At 40.6% G+C, this 20,736-nt stretch overlaps 1 protein-coding gene across 1 annotated transcript; it reads left to right on the top strand.

Moving 5' to 3' along the window:
* The first annotated feature begins 19,944 nt into the window (after positions 1-19,944).
* On the top strand, positions 19,945-20,439 carry LOC122021485 (mannose-specific lectin-like). Its single transcript, XM_042579605.1, has one exon. The coding sequence runs from the start codon at positions 19,987-19,989 to the stop codon at positions 20,437-20,439; it is 453 nt and encodes a 150-aa protein (XP_042435539.1). The 5' UTR covers positions 19,945-19,986.
* The last annotated feature ends 297 nt before the right edge of the window (positions 20,440-20,736 follow it).

Raw genomic sequence — 20,736 nt, 5'->3', positions numbered from 1 at the left:
TTTATAGCCGATAGGCGCGGCTCTCGATCTTTAACGACGGTGCTCGTCGATTATCCGCTCGGTTTTTATAGCCGGTCGGCGCGGCTCTACGGTTTAACGTCTGGGCTAGACGGCCTTCGAGGCTAACTCCTTACCAGGTCGAGCGACCTTGGCCTTCCTATCCCGCGCTTGAACAATATTTATGCCCGGCCGAACAGCACGGGTCATTCGCTTGCGAATCTGATCGGCTGGGAGGCTTTCACTATTTGGGTGCTTGGCTCGGATAATCCATATGCCCCTTTTACCCAGCTTGGAGAACGTACTCCTGGCCAAACGGCTCAGGGTCTGCTTCGAGCCTTTTGGCTCGGATAATTTATCTCCGTCCGGAAGGTACTGGGTCTTCGATCTTCGAGCGCTTGGCTCGACCCATTTACCTCCGGCTGAACGGCGCGGGGCCTTCGTTCCTCGCCAATGCCTTATATTTGTTCTCTTGATTCTTCATTTCTGCGTTTCCAATATTAGTTGAAAAAAGTACACAGAATGATTTACAGTGGTACACCTTTCATCCTGCCCGGTAAGGCTGGAGGTGGTTCGCGCTCCATGGCCTATCTAACTGCCGACCGTCCTCATCCTCCAAATAATACGCGCCCGAGCGGAGCTTTTCGATGATTTTGAAGGGACCTGCCCACGGAGCTTCAAGCTTGCCGACGTCGCCGACCGGCTTGACTTTCTTCCAGACAAGGTCGCCGACTTGGAATGATCGGGGGATGACGTGCCGGTTGTAGTTTTGCTTCATCCGTTGACGGTACACCATCAGCCGAACAGCTGCCTTGGCACGCTCTTCGTCAACCAAATCCAGCTCCATATTCCTCCGCTCGGCGTTGCCTTCATCATAACACTGGACCCGGACGGACTCGACGCCGACTTCAACCGGAATGACCGCTTCACCGCCGTATACCAGGTGAAAAGGTGTAACGCCCGTTCCTTCCTTAGGAGTTGTTCGGATGGCCCATAAAACACCCGGCACTTCATCCGGCCAACTTCCTCCCACGTAGTCGAGCCGAGCGTGCAGAACACGGAGAATTTCCCGGTTGGCTACTTCGGCTTGACCGTTGCTTTGGGCGTAAGCTACGGATGTGAAATATTGCTCAATGCCGTAGCTTTTGCACCAATCTTCCAACACTTTCCCTGTGAATTGCCGCCCATTGTCGGAAACCAATCGGTGAGGAATACCAAACCTACAGATGATGTGTTGCCATATGAATTTTTTGACCATCTGTTCGGTGATCCTAGCTAGTGGCTCGGCCTCCACCCACTTGGAGAAATAATCGACCGCCACCAGCAAAAATTTCCTCTGCCCGGTCGCCATCGGGAATGGACCCACGATATCCATTCCCCATTGATCGAACGGACATGAAACGGTTGATGCTTTCATCTCCTCTGCCGGTCGGTGCGAGAAGTTGTGATACTTCTGGCACGAAAGGCATGTAGATACTGTCCGAGCGGCGTCTGTATGTAAAGTTGGCCAAAAGTATCCGACCAAGAGGATCTTCTTGACCAATGAGCGCCCGCCCGGATGACTTCCGCATGATCCTTGATGTACTTCCTGGAGGATGTAAGCTGAGTCCTCCGAGCTTACACATTTCAGCAACGGGCGCGAGAAAGCTTTCTTGTAAAGCTGATTTCCGATGAGTGTAAACCGACCGGCCCTCCTCCTGAGCAGCTGGGCTTCATCCCGATCGGCCGGTGTGGCTCCCGAGCGGAGGAACTCTATGATGGGTGTCCTCCAGTCGCTTGGAAATGTGAGGCCTTCCATCCGGTCGACGTGCGCCACCAGCAGTACTTTTTCAATTGGCTGCTGAATGGCGACCGGCGTTATAGAACTTGTTAGTTTGGCCAACTCATCGGCTGCCTGGTTCTCCGTTCGGGGAATCTTTTGAATAAGGACCTCTCGGAAAGTGGCTTTGAGTTTTTCAAAGGCCTCAGCGTAGAGCTTAAGCCGAACGCTGTTGATTTCAAAGGTGCCAGAAAGTTGTTGAGCGGCCAACTGGGAATCCGAATAGAGGGTCACCCGACCGGCACCCACATGCCGGGCCGCCTGCAATCCAGCTATGAGGGCCTCATACTCTGCTTCGTTGTTGGTAGCTTTATAATCCAGTCGGACGGATAGGTACATCTTCTCTTCTTGAGGTGAGAGCAGCAATATTCCGATCCCACTTCCGAGCCGAGTAGAGGACCCATCCACATATATTCTCCACATAGCTTCCGGTTCTGGCCTTTGCACTTCAGTCACAAAATCAGCCAAGGATTGGGCTTTGATCGCCGAGCGGGGTTGATATTGGATGTCAAATTCACTCAATTCTGTCGTCCACTTGATGAGCCGTCCGGACGCTTCTGGATTCAACAGTACTCTTCCGAGTGGACTGTTCGTCCGGACAATGATGGTGTGAGCCAAGAAATACGGTCGAAGGCGCCGAGCAGCTAGAACCAAAGCAAAGGCCAACTTCTCGAGCCCGGTGTAGCGAGATTCAGTATCTTTTAAAATGTGGCTCAGAAAATACACTGGCTGCTCTTCGCCGCTCGCCTTTACAAGTGCTGAGCCCACAGCATGCTCAGTTGACGATAGATAAATATAAAGTGACTCACCCCCGATCGGCTTGGCAAGAATAGGCAGAGAATTAAGATATGTCTTCAATTCTTCGAAGGCTCGGTCACATTCTTCATCCCACTTGAACTTAGTAGCCTTGCGCAGGATCTTGAAGAATGGTAGGCTCCGGTCGGCGGTTTTGGAGATGAACCTGGACAAAGCAGTTATCCGACCGGTCAACCGTTGCACTTCCCTTGTATTTCTGGGAGGCGGCATGTCTTGCAGAGCTTTCACCTTGCTGGGATTGGCTTCAATTCCCCGCTCGGTCACTATATATCCCAAGAAACGCCCCCCTTTTGCTCCGAACAAGCATTTCTGGGGATTTAGCTTGACTCCATACTTGCGCAGCGTTCGGAAGGTTTCTTCCATGTCCTTGAAGAGATCGGCCGCTCGGACGGATTTGATAAGAATGTCGTCCACATAGACTTCCAGATTACGTCCGATCTGCTCCTTGAACACCTTGTTCATCAAGCGTTGATAGGTGGCCCCGGCGTTCTTCAATCCGAACGGCATCACATTATAGCAATATGTGCCGTCGGTCGTTACGAAGCTTACTTTTTCTTGATCTTCCCGGGCGAGCGGCACTTGATGATATCCTTGATAGGCGTCAAGCATGCAGATTAATTCGCAACCGGCCGTAGAGTCCACCAGTTGATCTATCCGGGGCAAGGGATAAAAATCTTTGGGGCATGCTTTGTTCAAGTCTCGAAAGTCAATGCAAACCCTCCACTTGCCGCCCGGCTTGGAGACTAGTACCACGTTAGCCAGCCAGCTTGGGAACTGCACCTCGCGTATGTGGCCGGCCTCCAGAAGTTTCTCCACTTCCGCTCGGATGATGGAGTTCTATTCGGCGCTGAAATCTCTTTTTCTCTGCTTTATCGGCCGAGCGTCCGGTCGAACATGCAACTCATGCTGTGCTATGCTCGGCGAGATTCCAGGCAACTCATGTGTCGACCAGACGAACACATCATGATTTCGTCGGAGGCATTGGATCATCTCCTCCTTCTGCTTCTCCTCCAGATCAGAGGCGATAAAAGTTGTAGCCTCCGATCGGGTCGGATGAATCTGCACCTCCTCTTTTTCCTCATAAATTAAGGCGGGTGACTCTTCAGTGATAGTATTTACCTCGATTCGAGGCGCCTTCCGAGCGGAGTTGGATTCTGCTCGGACCATCTCTATGTAACACCGCCGAGCTGCCAACTGATCTCCCCGTACTTCTCCCACCTTGTCCTCGACGGGGAACTTCATCTTCTGGTGGAAGGTTGAGACGACTGCTCGGAATTCGCCGAGCGCCGGTCGACCCAAAATGACGTTGTATGACGAGGGAGAATCGACCACCACAAAATTTATTGTTCTGGTCCTCCTGAGCAGCTCCTCTCCCAGCGAGGTAGCCAGCCGGATCTGTCTGACCGGCTGGACTTCGTTACCCGTGAACCCGTAGAGCGGGGTTGTCATGGGAAGCAGCTCGGCTCGATCAATTTACAGCTGATCGAACGCCTTCTTGAATATGATGTTGACCGAGCTCCCTGTGTCAACAAATATGCGATGAATAGTGTAATTTGCTATTACCGCTTTAATGAGCAGCGCGTCGTCGTGGGGCACTTCGACTCCTTCTAAGTCTCCGGGCCCGAAAGTGATTTCCGGTCCACTTGCCCGCTCTTGGCTACAACCAACTACATGAATTTGTAGCTGCCGGACGCCCGCCTTTCTGGCTCGGTTGGAGTCTCCTCCGGTCGGCCCACCCGCAATAACGTTGATCTCGCCTCTGGCAATATTGCTTCGATTCTCCTCTTCCCGAGCGGACGGCCGTGACCGTTCTCTGGACACCCGGCGATTATCCTGTCTCGGAGATCGGTGCCGATCGGGTGTCTGTTGATGTCGCCTTTCGGTGCGGGTCCGGTCAGCTTCATGAGTCCTTTGTCTCCTGTCGGTGGGAGGTGACCGTCGTTCGGCTCTCCTAGGAACGGGATTGGCCACGAAGGGAAGACTTCGACAATCCTTCGTGTTGTGCGTATCCGTCTGGTGGAAGGAGCAGAACATAGGGGTCCACCTCTTCTTTGGCTTGGGCTGAGCGGCAGCCACTTCTTGTACGTGCGATCTGGAGTGGGGGGATCGGGTTGCTTCGGCTCTCGGTCCTCTAGGTGGTTGCTGAGCGGCGTGCTGTTTCCGCTCGGTAGGAGTTTCCTTTTTCCGGGCGGCTTGTGCTTCTTCCACGTTTATGTATTCGTTGGCCCGATGTAGCATATGATCATAGTCTCGGGGCGGCTTTCGGATGAGCGACCGGAAGAAGTCCCCATCCACAAGGCCCTGCGTGAAGGCATTCATCATCGTCTCCGATGTGGCCATTGGGATATCCATCGCCACTTGGTTGAATCGCTGGATGTAGGCTCGAAGCGATTCACTCGACTCTTGCTTGATGGCAAACAAGCTGACACTTGTCTTCTGATAACGCCGACTGCTAGCGAAGTGGTGGAGGAAGGCCGTTCGGAAGTCCTTGAAGCTAGTGATGGATCCGTCCGGCAGCCTCCGAAACCATCGTTGAGCCGATCCCGAGAGAGTGGTGAGGAAGACGCGACACTTTACTCCATCTCAGATATTGATGGAGTGTAGTCAGTTATCAAACTTACCCGGATGATCATCCGGTCCGTTGTTCCGTTGTACTCGCCGATCGTCGGAGGCACGTAGTGCTTGGGTAGAGGATCTCGTAGAATAGCCTCCGAGAATTGGCGATTGATCCGCTCGGGGGATGAGTCCGCCCGGGGAGCTTTCCCTTTTCTGTCATCCCGCCTTGGCATTTCGTCTGAAGAAGAGCCTCTATCTCTTCGAGCTGGTGCGGCTTCAGGGGTGCGAAATAAGGCCCGATGGAATGCGACGGTGGCATGAGGTGCTTCCGCTCGGCCACCAGACGCAGATGTTGCTTGTTGCTCCGGCCGTTCGGCTGATGTTTTTTGTTTTTGCTCCACAAGTTTGGCGGCCCTCATCTCGACCAGAGCGTCCAACTCTTCTTGTGAGAGTGCCACATTGTGTATTCTTCCAGCCTCGTCCATTGTCTCTGTTCAGATGCAGGAGCGTTCCCACAGACGGCGCCAAATTGATCCTGTCCGAACCAGGGGTCAACGAACGCTGGGGACGTGGCGCTCCCTACTGGATCCTCAGGTGCTCCGGCGAACCTGCAACAAAATCGAGCCGGGAGGGGTGTCCCGGCGACGGCCCTCTGACGCTCAAGTCAGGCGAGGAAATAGCAAAGAAGTGGCTTTTAAGTAGAAGACTCGTGTACCTCCGGTGAAGAAATGGAGACCTTATATAGACCTCTCAAAGAAGCCTGGGCGCGCCAATCAAAGCAACCACCTGCTTTTGACCATGCCCAGGTATGGGTCTGTCAGAAGGGCCATGCCCAGATATGGGTCTGTCAGGAAGACGTCCATGAGGCCATACTGCTACTGTATCCACCTCTCCCTGATGTGATGGCGAGATCTTCCATCGTGCAATCTTGTGTACGGCCTAATCATCAGACATGCCCTCTTTGACACCCCATATCCCGAGACAAGCGATATGCCGCTCGGCTACCTCTGTACCCTCGCCCTTATCTTGGCCGAACGGACCACCCACTCGGCCCTTCGATCCCAGCCGATCGGTCTCCTGCTCGGCCCTTCGATCCTCCTGCCTTGGCGTCGGAAACCCAAGCCCATGGATGGGTTATTTCTAGCTCCGCTCGGACCATTACCCGCTTGACCAGCCTTCCATCCGTCCTTAGGCTGGGACCCTTCAGAGGGTGGGCCCCCCATTCTTACCGCCGGATCAGTGCGTTTTTCCTGAAAATGAAAATGGAAAACGCGCGTACCAAACGCACCCTTAGGTACTCAAACCCCAGTGTTGACTTCAGAGGGCGTGTTAACTTCAGGGGGGAGTGTTGACGTCAGGGGAGGTGTTCTTGAGAATTATGTTTGTAAAATCTTTTGAAAAATATGTTTGTAAAAATATTTGAAAAATCTATAAATATGAAAATATTTTGAATAACCTTCTCACACCTTATTTGAAAAATATTCTTAAAATATTTTCAAAACTTTTTTAATCATTTTGAAAACTATTTTATAAATTTATTTTATATAAAAAAACAAAAAAAAAACACTCTATGCTTTTCAAAAATCATTACGACTTAACATATTTTTAAAAAAAAAATTATTTTGTTACATTTTAAAACTTAAGTTGACAAGGTCTTCTTAAAAGGTTTTGGTGCACAATCACTTCCAAATTTATTTTGAAAACTCACCTTCAAACTTTGTGTTCTTTCAATTTGGACCAACCCCCTAGACACATAGGAAGTTTTCCTTGTGGTTAACAAGAAGTCCTAAGAATGTGTCAGGTTAAGGGGGAGCCCTGATTAAAAGACTAAAAGTAATCTTTAAAAAACTACTATTGAAAATATTTGAAACTAAGTTTGAAAATTTATTTTCATAATCTTTTACAAAATTATTCTTTTCTTTACAAATTTTTGTGAAAACACTTTTGTCACTTAGAAAAATATTTTGAAAATACACTATCAAAACGTAACTTAAACTCTCAAAAGTCACTTTTGTCACTTAGAAAACTCACTTTCAAAAAGTTTTTCGCACATTGTTGGTGCAAAACCTAATAGAAACAAACCCTTAAGTTCATATCCTTTTGACGTGTGCTAAAGGGGGAGAGTGATATCTTAAGTTAGAAAAATCTTAAGTTAAGTTAAAAACATTCCTAACCTACTCTCAAACTTTTTCAAATTTCTCAAATCTTGAGAATTAACCCTTACAGGACTCAAGCCTAACTTAAGAAAATTGTCAAACATCAAAAAGGGGGAGATTGTTGGTGCAATTAACCTCTAGGGTTTCGATGTTTGACAATATGACCAAGGGTTGACCCAAATAGGACTTGATGTTTGGGAGAGAGAAGTCTCGTCAGGACTAGATGACTAGCAAAGGTAAGTCCTAACCAAAAGTTAGGAAAAGTGGAAGTCCCGGTGAGTGAAATCGGGTCTTAGTGAGTGAAGCTAGGTGGTGGAAGTCCCAGTGAGTGAAGTCAGGCCCTAGTGAGTGAAGCTAGGTGGTAGAAGTCCCGGTGAGTGAAGTCGGGCCCTAGTGAGTGAAGCTAGGTGGAGGAAGTCCTGGTGAGTGAAGCTAGGTGGAGTAAGTCCTGGTGAGTGAAGCCAGGCAATGGAAGCCCTAGTGAGTGAAGCTAAGCAACCCTAGGAGGTAACACTAGGTTATACTTGAATTCTGTTAATAATGTGCTAACGCAGTGTTGCAGGGAAGCTCAGCTAGGTCGACGGGCTGACTGGATAGTTGGCACGAAGCTCAGACGGGTCGAAGGGTTGACTGAACATCTGGCAGGTAAGTGAAGGTAAGTCACTGGAGGGGAGTGACTGTGAGGACGTGTTCCCTGGAAGGAAACATTAGGTGTCGATCCGACTTAGACCCATTTCGGATATCTAAGTCAAGATCATGACTAGATTCCAGTCTCGAGGAGACAGAATCTAGCTAATACTCTACTTGTTAATTTTAAACTGTGCTAATACTTTGTTTTGTAGGATATATATATCGTATGTTTGCCTCCGGACTAACGTTTTCTTGCAGGAAGAAAGTTGTTGGAAAACCAGGGTTAGGGCGCCCGGGATGGATCCAGGTGCCCGGTGGTCCAGGCGCCCGAAGGTGAATTTTATCCCCAAACATCACTTCACCACGTGGAGATCCCTGGTTGGTTCGGCTATGTCATATTCAGGGCGCCTGAAAGGATCCAGACGCCCCAAACCTCCTGTATAAGGAGGGTTGAGGCTGGAGTCAAAAACACAATAACGAAAGATCTACTCCTCTGTGCTCCTGCGACGCTGCGAAAGTTCTCCGATAAAAGTGCTATTTCTATTTCTATTTTTTATTTATTATCGGCTTTTTTTCGTTAATTAATTCCTATACTTAGTTTGTAATAATCTTTAGAATTATTAGTGATTGCCCATCGAAAGCACCCTTGTGTGCGGGCCTTGGAGTAGGAGTTGCCAAAGGCTCCGAACCAAGTAAATCATTATGTTTGCTTTGGCTTAATTATTTTCCGCTGCTTACTCTCGAAGTTTTAATCGATATTCACCCCCCCTATCTAATTCACGATCCAACAGAAGTAATGCCGCTTGGGGAGAAATAAACATCATCACCGGTGGACCGACCAGTGGAGACTCCAATCGAGCCAGAAAGTCATACGCTCGGCGCTTGGAAATTCACGTCTTGCGCTGTAGTCATGAGAAGGCAAGCGGACCCGAAATCAGCTTCGGACCCCGGGACCTCGAAGGAGTGGAAGTTCCTCACGAAGACTACACTCCTTCGATCAGCTCGGTGCCATAATCGCCAACTATACAATTCACCGGATTTTTGTTGACACAGGGAGCTCGGTGAATATAATTTTCAAGAAGACTTTCGATCAGCTCCAGATCGACCAAGGCGAGCTACTGCCGATGATGACCCCACTATATGGGTTCACCGACAATGAAGTTCTGCCGATCGGCCAAGCTAAGTTGGTCATATCACTCGGAGAGAAGCCGCTTTGAAGGACCAGGACCACGAATATGGTTTTTCTATTGGCTCCCCCTAAATCATAGCCTCGATAGAGTCTATCAAGGTAATGGATTTGACCCTTGGGGATCCAATATTGACCAAGTCCAACTTGATTAATCAAGTTAGACTTGGGGACCCATACTTGGACTATTTTTCTATTTGTTTGGTTAACAAGTGATAAATAAGATCTAAACTTGCGGTTAGCCATGTATCCAAGTTCGGATCGATTGTATACGACTATTTATTTTCCAAGAATCAAATCAAGATTCTTGAAACCCACGGTGAACCGTTCTAATATATCCTTCAGTTCCTGGACTTGGCTTTTCAGGCTGGAATTTTCTTCCTCAAGCTTTTGGACGTGAGTTGAAGTTCCAATCTGAACTAATTCAGTCAAGGAGCTTATGTTAGTCACTTTCTTAAGGGTTGTTATGTCCTTTTGGAGTGACTTGATCCAGAGATTAGACTTAACTAACTTTCTTAACAAGTAAGAAATCAAGTTATGTGATCTAATTAGAGAAATACTTACATTGGTTTGAGAACCTTCTGAACTAGATATGGATCCATGGCTTCGCTCAGACTCGACTTCTGATTTTTTCTCGGACTCGGATTTGATGACTTGCTCTCGGGCTGGTAGTGAAAGGAAGCTTTCGTGGTCTTCATTAGAGTTTTTCGATGATGATTCATCCCATGTTGCTTGTAGCACCTTTGTTTCCATTGCTTCCTTCTGATTTGGACAATTTACCTCGATGTGTCCCTTTTTGTTACAATCATAGCAGGTGACTTCAAACTTTATTTTTGAGTTTGGACTTGGTTGCATCGTCTTTGCCTGGATTATCTTTCTGATCTCATGTTTGGTGAAGCCCTTCTTTTTCTTATACAAATTTTGTATAAGGTTGACAAGCTCGGTAGTGATATTGTCATCATCTTCTGACTCTGATTCATCTTCAGGCTCAGGTTCGGTTAGGCGCTTGACTTTTGATTCCTTTATTTTGTTTATACCTACGACAAAGGCAATATTTTTCTCGACCGAAGGCGTATTAGTCTGTTCATGTAATTTGAATTCTAAGAACAATTCATCTAATCTAATTAAGAAAAGATCCTTAGACACTTTGTAAGCATCTACCATGGATGCCCACAAAGTGTTCCTCCAAAAGGCATTGAGTGCATAACTGATGACGTTGTGGTTTTCCACCTTTTGACCAATTGCGTGGAGACCGTTGAGTAGGTCTTGGATATGTGCGTGTAGTTGGCTTGCTGTCTCACCTTCCTACATTTTTATATTATACAATTTATTAAGAATTAAATCACGCTTACTTACATTGGTGTCGGAAGTTTCTTCGTGTAGCTCGATCAACTTTTTCCACAGCTCCTTTATGCTTGAAAATGGGCTGACTCTGTTCAGCTCTTCTTTTGTCAGGCCGCATTGTAGAGTACATGTTGCCTTGGCATTGACTTCGATCTTCTTCATCAAATTTGTGTCCCAGTTCTTGCATGATACTGGTTTTCCAATGCCACCGAGTGGAAGTAACAGGCTAATCTGGATGATCATCCATATCTCGACTTGCGTCTAGAGGTGGTACTCCATTTGACCCTTCCAGTAGCCAAAGTCTTCGTCGGAGAAGAGAGGCGGGCAGGCTATGCTGTAACCTTCTTGGTGTGCCATTGTTAAATAGAAATCTCGCACACGATAAAAATAACAAATATTCCAAGACTTGGTCTTGGATTAGTAGTGCAGAAGTAAAATATAGTAAAACTCGAGTGGTGTTTGCACCGACCTCGAGAAATGAAAAAAAACTCAATTGTAAAAAAAATTGAGTGGGAAAAAAAGGCAACTATATCGATTCTGATCAAGTCCGAAAAAATTAGAACCTAATACCATGAAAAATTTCCTTGAATAGTGGTTTCACTGATTCGAAGTGGCCCTGCTCTTATACCAATTGTAAAATCGATACGTGTTAGAGGGGGGTGAATAACACTCATGGCTTTTTCACTCGTTTCGGAAAACACAAAATAACGCAACGGAATAAAAACAGGGGAAAAAAAAGTAATGCTAACAAGGTTTCTTTTACTTGATTCAGAGCCTGTGACGATTCCTACTCCAAGGCATGCGATCGTTGATCGCTTTCATTAGGTAATCACTATAGATTCAGAAATAAGTATAGATATTAAGTACAATTAAAAACTTTGTTATCAGCAATATAATAGTAAGTAGAAGTTTGTCGATTGTTGGAGCAGCGGTTGCACGTTGTTGAAGCGTTTCAGAGCAGCACACAAGAGCGTAAGAGTTCTCAATTCTATGTTCAAAGTGCTGGCAGAAACCCCTTTTTATAGCCACCTCAAACTTGATCCAGATCCACTGATGTCAGGATTAGGTTTGACCCAACTCTATCGGTCAACTGATCCCTCGGATAGGTCGACCGATCCTGCTTAAATCGGCCTGACTTCCCATCCAATTTTTGCTACTAGGATAGAAGTCTTCATTTGGTCTACTGATCTCGTCGTTCGATCGACTGATCCCCATCTCATCAGATTCGATCAACTTAGCTCGACCACGTCAATGCCTATCCACTATTTAGTCGATCGATCCCTTGGTAGAACCCAATCAGCGACTCGCTGAAATCCAATCTGTTTGCTTGGAGGTTCGGTCAACCGATCCCTGGTTCAGTCGACCGATCAAGCCAAAACTTCAACCTGCAAATGTTAGTTTCCCTGCAAAATAGAGTTTAGACAAATAGCAAGTAATATATGAAAATAACTTTTAACAACCTTTGGACTGTCCGGTTCTGACTTTCGAATTTCTCAGAAATCCTAGGTCGAACCAACGCCTACTGTTCTCTCAATGAGGAATGCGTCCTCACCTACTCCTCTCAGGATAAGTTTCCTATTCCCAGACCGGTCCTCCAAACCAACTGAATTTTTGTTCAGTGCACGAGACTTCAGGACTTTCCTATTGGACATCTGATCCCCAACCCGTCTAGTCTTTCACCTAGTCCATGACCACCAAGATTTTCACCTAAAGTCTTCGACTCTAGGATTTCTCCCAAAGTACATGACTCACCAAGACTTTTCAGAACCTCGGGTTTCCACCCCCTAGGACCTAGGGTTACCTCACCCTAGGGTTTTCCACCTGCCTAGAATCCACTAGGACTTTTGCCTAAGTACACTTAGGACTTTTCTGCACACTTAGGACTTTTCTGCACACTTGATTCAACACTTGTTAGATCATAAGACAATTTAACTTTGAACTCTTTGCCATAAGCAAAACTTAGATTCGATCTTTGGTGCTCCCTGCACCAACATTTTCTACAAAGATTATAAACATATTAGATCTCAAATAGACTTAACTTTTAATCCTTTATCAATATCAAAACTTAAGTTCAATCATATGATGCTTATTGCACCAATAGTAGCAACTATGTTTTTTGATATTTTTAGATTTTTACGTCTATTAGTGGATCAATACACCTTATCAATTGATTAATACTCTAATTTTTTCCTTACCAAAATCGAATTCTCATCTTGTCTTGTATCACCTCAACCTACTATGACTTCTTTTGCTCGACATTTGGTTAACCTTAACCAACCAAGACTTTTTGTTGTCTACCATCTGATCAACCATGACCTGTCAAGACCTCCTTATTGCCTAGCATCCCATCAAAGTTGATATGTTGGGACTTCCTCACTACCTAGTATCCAGTAAACCTTGACCTACCAGAAATTCACACCTTATGCCAGCTCCTTGGTAGACTTCTGACCACCAAGTGTTTGGTTAACCATGATCTACTTTGACTTTCTTCTTATGCCAACTCCATGTTAGACTTTCAACTGCCAAGATTTTTGTTACCCATGACCACTTTAACTTCCCACTTATCAACTCCCTTTTGGACTTCCGATCACTAAGTGTACGGTTAATAATTACCCACTAGACTTTCCATTTGTGTCAATTCTATGTTGGACTTTCGACCGCTAAGTGTCTGATCAACCATAACTCATTTGAAAATTTTCACCATCAAATATTTGGTCAATCTTGACCTATGTAACTCTTTCTCAACCAACTAACATATTGATCGACTGTCAAATATATGATCAACCTTAACCTTGACATCTCACTCGACCAACTAACATATTTATCAAATTTTAAACCTAAACTTGAGTCAACTTGAGTTTGGTTAACCTAGTTAAAGCTTGACCAAGGGTCAATTGCACCATTAATGTTAAATGTTCAATCCTCTATGACCCTCTTAAACTTCTCTCTTGTTAACTTCTTATTTGACTTTCAACCCACAAGTGTCAAGTCTACCGTGATCCACTTGAACTTCTTTTCTTGTCAAGTATCCAATTAACTTTGGCATACTTGACTTTTTGCTCAACCTATAAGTGACAGATCCACTTGAATTTTTGCTCAACTATCTAACATATTGATCAAACATCCAAACCTAACTCGATTAAATTTGAGCTTGGTCAACCTTGACCAGAGGTCGATCACACCAACCTTAAGAAAATAGAAAATTTAGAACTTGATTAGGGACTTGACTGATTGTCCATCAGTTGATTGACGAGTTTGAGTAGTTGATTGATGGCATTGTAGAAGTAAACAAAAGGTTTTTGAATTGGTTGCGACACTTGACTGTTTGGGCATCAATTGACTAATAAATAGTAATAGTCAACTGTTTATGATTAAACAATGTTATTAAAAGTCGTTCTGTAGTTCAACGATCAATTTACTGGAGTAATCGACTGATGGTGATGATCAATCAACTAATAAGTTAAAATTAATCCCAACCTGAAGATTATAAAAGAAGGGATTTGAGGAGATTTTCTTGGTCAGATCTTGAGGATTTTAGAGGAGAGTGCTATTATATTTTCAGACATCAGGATGCAGATTCAAAGCAACTTAAAGTCATCACATTACAATCAAAGCCAAGTTTTTGTGTAAACTTATTCATTTCATTTTAGTTTGATATTATTTGTATTTTTGTGTTTTGGTTTACATTTGCTTTGTAAGAACAGGTGATGCAAAAGGTTTATGATGAAGGAGAATTCATTGAATTTTTTTTTAGTAAATTATTCTTTTATGTAATTTTTAGGTTTTTTGGTATTTTAGATCATTTCTATCTTTTGCATTTTAGAATTTTTAGTTCATTTAAAATTTTTATGATTTGAGTCTATTAGGATTTTTTTCTTTTATATTAAGATTTTTCTTTTATGTTAAGATTTTTCTTTTCTTGTGTATCTTATAGTTTTTGGTCTGTATAAGGGTCTATTTAATTTATATTTAGGAAAAAAAATTTTGATTAATAATATTTTTGATGGTGTCATTATTTTCCTAATCAATAGGTTATAGAAGATTATTTCTAGTATTTGTATGTGAGTCAATAGATTCAATAGCTCACTAGATAATCACTATCGGGCTATTAAATCTATTGACTCATGCATGAATACTGAAAGTAATTTTCTACAATCTATTGATTTTAATAGACCACCAGGAAATAAGAACATAGTGACACCGCTACAAAATATTATTAATTTAAAAAAATTTCCCTGAACATCATCTAAACATACTCTTATATAGTTCAAAAACTCTAAGACACGCAAGAAAAGAAAAATCCTAATAAAAAGGAAAACAATTCTAACAGACTCAAATCCTAAAAATTTTAAACGATCTAAAAATCCTAAAATGCAAAAGATAAATATTATCAAAAATACCTAAATATCAAAAAAATCAAAAATTATAAAAAGAATAATTTACTCAAAAATAAAAAAATATCCAACGAATCCTCCTATATCAATTTCTCTATCTCTAGAAGTTATCTAGTAAGGAGAAAGTTAGTGATGATTTTACTAAGATGGTAGGCTATTGAGTAGGAACCAACGATTCTGAACCTGTTAAATTAATTTGCCTCTGTGCTTGTTCTTAGTTTTATGTTGTATATATTTGCTTCCATTGTGTATAAATCATTGTAGACAAGCACTCGTGAATGACCAATCAAAGCATCATGAATAACTATTTGCCACTCTCTAACAACGAATAGTCAATTGATGGAGACGATTAGTCGATTGATGACATTATTACAATAAATAGAAAATTTCTCAATTGATTTAGGAGCTCAAATGTTGTTCCAATAGTTGAACGATAAGGTATACCAATCGACTATTATTGTCAATGTAGAGTTGGAAGAGTCGTTCTATAGGTGCAATGTTCAAATTATGAAAAAATTATGAAAGAACAATCGACTAATGGTGATAAACAATCGATTGTTGGATGATTTTCAACCTCGACTTAAGCCTATAAAGAAGGTTCGTTGAGGATTTCAAATATAAGTTCTTAGTGGTTTTGAGGAGAAGTATTACTATATTTCAAACCTTCATAAGGTATTCTAAAGAATCGCAATGTGAGCAAAGCAAAAATTTCTTACGTAAATTATTTACTTATATTGTATTAATTTTCATCTCTATTTTTATAATTTACTTTTATTTGCTTGTAAGTACATATCTTATAAGAGGTTTCTTCGTTTCCAGAATATCTCTGGCAAGAAAAAAAAAATAATGGTGCTATCATTGGACTTTAGATCATGAAGTAAGACTTAGTAGTTTCAAACTAAGTAAAAACGGGATATTTTTGTGCTTCTTCTATTTTGCATGTTATTCTTATTTTTAGTTGTTTATTAATCTTTTATAGATGAGTAAACCATCAAATCACTATTCATCTCCTCTAGTAAGGGTCCCAATAATTTTTTTTTAAAAAATAGTAATAATATTCTTATACATTAGGAATCATATAATATAATATAAATTTATTTTTATTATGTTAAAATGATAATGTAATACTGTAAAATCTAAAAATTTAACTAACAAAATTTTAGAGTTTTTTTATTAATCTAATTTTTTTCCTTTTTCACTTTTTTTTAAAATATATTATTTTATTTATTATCATTTTAACAAGTCGACTAGGCCTAACAATTTATTACCATCTCAAAATAATTATGAATGATGATAAACACACTATCACATTTTAACATTTTAAAGGAAATAATAATAATATTAATTTTTTAAAAGGAGTACAAATTTTTATATGGATATAAAAGTTAAAAAAAACCAGGAACGGTCCCTCCCATATTACACCATATTACAAGTCTGTATGAATATTTAGATAAATATTTTAAATTTATCGATAAGTAAAGCAAGGAGAAAATAGTTTCAAGATGAAAATATGTATTATCTGTTTAAGATTTATAATTTTAAGTTAGCAGTTAAAAAAAATATTCAACTGTTTAAATATTAAAATGAAACTCTATCTTTTACAGATACGATCGCCGCTTCAGCCACGTGCAGAAATATACGGGTTCCATTGATATATCTTTCCTGGGTCGGAATCCGATCACGTGCTAATCCGAAAATGATGGTCTAGAGTTACACGCCATTTCGAAGCTAAGCCAATACGATGGACGGTCAACATCATGACGTGCAAAATATCATAGACAATTAGTTTGACGGATCCGTTACAATTTAAAAACGATCGCAACGTTGCAACTTGCAATTTAAAATTTCCAAGTTGATCAATGGAGAAATCCTTCGCAACGTTACCATCTGCCTAGCTAACCAGGTGTAATATGACCCCAGCCTTTTAAGTATATACCAATTCAGGAGGAGTCCGTCTCTCAATATGATGATAGAAGGTGAATATATTTATCCTCGATGTTTCCGTCAATTTATCACAAGATCAATACGGAGGAAATAAATCACGTATGACTACTAACCTTTGGAATAATAATTAACACATAAGCGAAGTATTTATATCAATTTTATCGAGATTCGAACTCCAGACCTCATGATAATAATATTTATGTGTTTCCCTCAATATAGACCTATAGGAAGAATATTTAGAAAAATAAAAACAGGAATAGATGTAATGCAAATTAATAAAGGTGAGAAATTTACAAATTAAGCTAGCCACAAAAATGCTAAGGGAGAATATGACTTTGAAGAGGAAAATAGGGTTCTGATGGTGGTAAATAAAATTTTACATTTAAAATATATAAAAGTGACTAATATACATGAAAAAACGAAATCTCTATTAATATGAGATATTCTAAATAGAATCTATAAAAATCATGAGCGCTTTTAATTTAAAGTAAATAATATCATATAATTAATGATATATATGAATTATTTTTGTTTCTAAATGGTATCATAACTCAGACTATCAGAATAACTAACTACCGATTAGATCAAGATGATCAAATATCAAGTAAAGAAATCCTAATTGCGGTTAAATAGAGAAGTCCTAATTGCTGCTAAATAATGAAACCCTAATATATCGGATGGATTGAGGGATAAGAAAATCCTAATAAGATGGTTAGATCGAGGGATAAGAAATTATAAAAATAAAATCATAAAAATTTAGATTTAAAATGGACATATCATACCATTATGAAAATATATAATTTTTTTCATCCTATCAAAATATATATTTGATATTTATAATTTTAATTAATATTTATTTTTTTCCAAATATTTAAATCAAACTCTCTATTTCTTTTATATTTCTCTTTTATTTTTAATTAATACGGATGCCCCATTTATCTAGATTAATCTTAGAAATGAATAACTACCGAGATAAATTAGAAAGTGTTTACCGTGAATAATCCATCAACCTAATTTAATGTCAACTGTATATTTAAAAAACTTTTCAGTTAATTTATTAAAATTAAAATTCAATTCTTAAATATTAAAATACAGTAAGAAGGCATGTTACCGTTGCACCGTTGACCTTGCAGCGTTGACCTTCGCCAAACTTATTATCCATAGACATGATCCCCACTTCAGCCACGTGCAGAAATATATATTTATTTATCTTTTCCACTATCCGAATCTGATCACGTGCGAATCCAAAAATTATCGTCTACAGTATCACGCCATTTCGTAGCTCTTTCAGTCAATACGATGGACGGTGGAGATCGATCGATCGATCGATCACGTGGAAAATATCATAGCGATGAGTAACAATTAATTTGACGGATCCATTGCAATTTAAATTTGATGGCTCACACTTCTCCACGAATAAAGCATTTGGAAATTTAAGCACGGCTATTACTTAGCATTTCCAATACAAGATCTATCAAAGATTTATAAAATTTAAAAATCTCACTAAAAAAAGTTTTTTTGATTGTGTAGATAAAGTTTAGGATTTTTAATTCAAGTGTAGGTTTTAATTTTTAAATCCGCTTTTGCTTTTGAAGATGGAACCAATAATTAATGTACATGATTGATCTTTTTTAAATAATTTAAAAATAAATTATTTGATGAGTTAATTATAATGTTTCAATTTATAAATAATCAGTAATAATTAAAATTATATTTTTTTCTTTTAAAAATAAATATATTTGAGATAAGTTAAAAAAATATACAAATGACTATAATTAAATTAAATTTATAAAATAATTAAATATTAAATAAAATGATAAATTATATTAAATTATAAATTAATTAATTAATTAATTCTTAATTATAAATAAATTAAATTAAAGATTATATTTGATTAAAATATCAAATGAAAACTATATAAAGATATTAAATGAAAAAAATTATATGCAAGTTTTTTTAATTGTGAAGAGAATAGTAAATTTGTATTGAAATTTATGTAATATCCATGAAGCCACGCAAGTGCAACTACATGTGGAGAGAAATTTTTTTAAAAAAAGAGTAAATCTTGTTGGCCTGGTCAACTAGAAATCTCTATCTCCCAATTAATATATACATATGATATTATTAAAATACTCATGTATATGTATGCATGCATATATTCTGACTGGCCAGATTCTGACCATTTAGTAATACCAAAAAAAAAAGCTCACTCAAAATTTTAACGATTGGGAATATTTCAATGAGTTTTTATGATATTGATGTGACATGTTATAATTCTAAAAAAATCTCATTCAAAGTTTTAATGATTGGAAATGTCCTTATTGTCCATCAAATTAAGGGTAAATAAGTTCGTGGCAGATCTCCTAGTCCAGAAAATTAGAAGATTGACCACTATTAATTACAGTTGGATTATTGTCATCATCTAACTATTAATTGTAATCTTTTCCTATGTTCAGATTTAACCATCCTATTATTCACTTTTTGATAGATAAGGGAATCTGATCTCTAAGTTGGTGCCTCTATTACATATTTATTTATGCCTTGTTTTTCTTTCATGCACCACATTTATTTACGAACTACGTACTGAAATAAAAATAGATCTTGGAAAAAACATGGCATCTTGAAATTAACATAGCACGTTCTCAAATTAAATAACAACACATATTCAATTTAAAAGTGATACTAGAGGATCACGTTACAAATTGATAATAATAATAATAATAATACATGCGTAAACTAAAGGATAAAATGGTCATATGCTTGAATGAAGTTGTGTATAAACTATATTACGGTGAAAGAAAGAGATTATTAATTATAGTTTTTTTATAATTAAAGTCTTGTTAATTAACCAAAAGAAAACAATTACGGAAGTCAAGTAACCAGTGTTATGGTTCCATTTTACTAAGAGGGGACTTCGATGAAAATGGCATCATAAGTCGACATAATAGTTTAGTATCTTGCACTAGTGCATGCCAAAAAAAACTCCCTTAAATTACCTCCTCGTCTATAAATAGATGGGAGTTGCTTCAAACTCTAAACAAGCAATCAGTTGATTGAAGTGAGTGATCTCCGTAGCTTAATTAACCATGGCTGCCCTTGTCATTCTCTGCTGCTCTCCTCCTCGGCCTCCTCCTGCCTTCCTCCATGGCCGACAACATTCTCTATGGAGGCGACACGATGAACACCGGCCAATCCCTTACCCAAGGGGGCTATACCTTCATCATACAGACCGACTGCAACCTGGTGCTTTACGACAGCGGCCGGGCCGTGTGGGCCTCCGGCACCAATGGCCGAGGCCGCAAGTGCGTCCTCCGCATGCAGACCGACGGCAACCTCGTCATCTACGATGGCAACAACAGGGCTGTTTGGGCGAGCAACACCAGCGGCCCACGGGGCAACTTCGTCCTCATCCTTCAACGTGACCGCAACGTCGTCATCTACGGCTGTCCTAGGTGGGCCACCAACACCGCCAATTCCGAAGGCGTCCTGATCGTCAAAAGCGGCCTGAACGATACTAGCTTCACTCCGGAGGTGGTCGCACCAGCGGCCGATGAACCTACGAACAGGAAGATCGCCATGGTGACTACGAATCATTAACCGGCTTCACTACGAATCATTCATGGATCACTTTTAAATAATTACAATGAATAAAAAGAACGAGAGGCGAGGCATAAATAATTATCTGGTTTTCTGTTCGTACCGGTGGCCTCCCTCGTTATCGTTTTTATGTTTTACGTAGTGTTAAGTTGGTGTGAGTCTATCACCTTAATTATCTGCATGCCATCGCGTGGATGTACAACTTATTTTTAATAAAAATTAGTTTAAATTTTAGATAGTTGATTCATCTATTCAAATTAGTTATAAGATCAATATAAATATTGAATTTTTTTCCTT

The sequence above is a fragment of the Zingiber officinale genome, chromosome 9A, assembly GCF_018446385.1.
Source record: "Zingiber officinale cultivar Zhangliang chromosome 9A, Zo_v1.1, whole genome shotgun sequence".
In the NCBI taxonomy this organism is placed as follows: Eukaryota; Viridiplantae; Streptophyta; class Magnoliopsida; order Zingiberales; family Zingiberaceae; genus Zingiber; species Zingiber officinale.
Note: the sequence above shows the minus strand (reverse complement) of the source record. Positions and strands in the feature narration are given on the sequence as shown.

What these genes read in the sequence shown, in the direction of transcription:
- LOC122021485 (XM_042579605.1), top strand. Translation starts at nt 19,987, where the DNA reads ATGGCCGACAACATTCTCTATGGAGGCGACACGATGAACACCGGCCAA.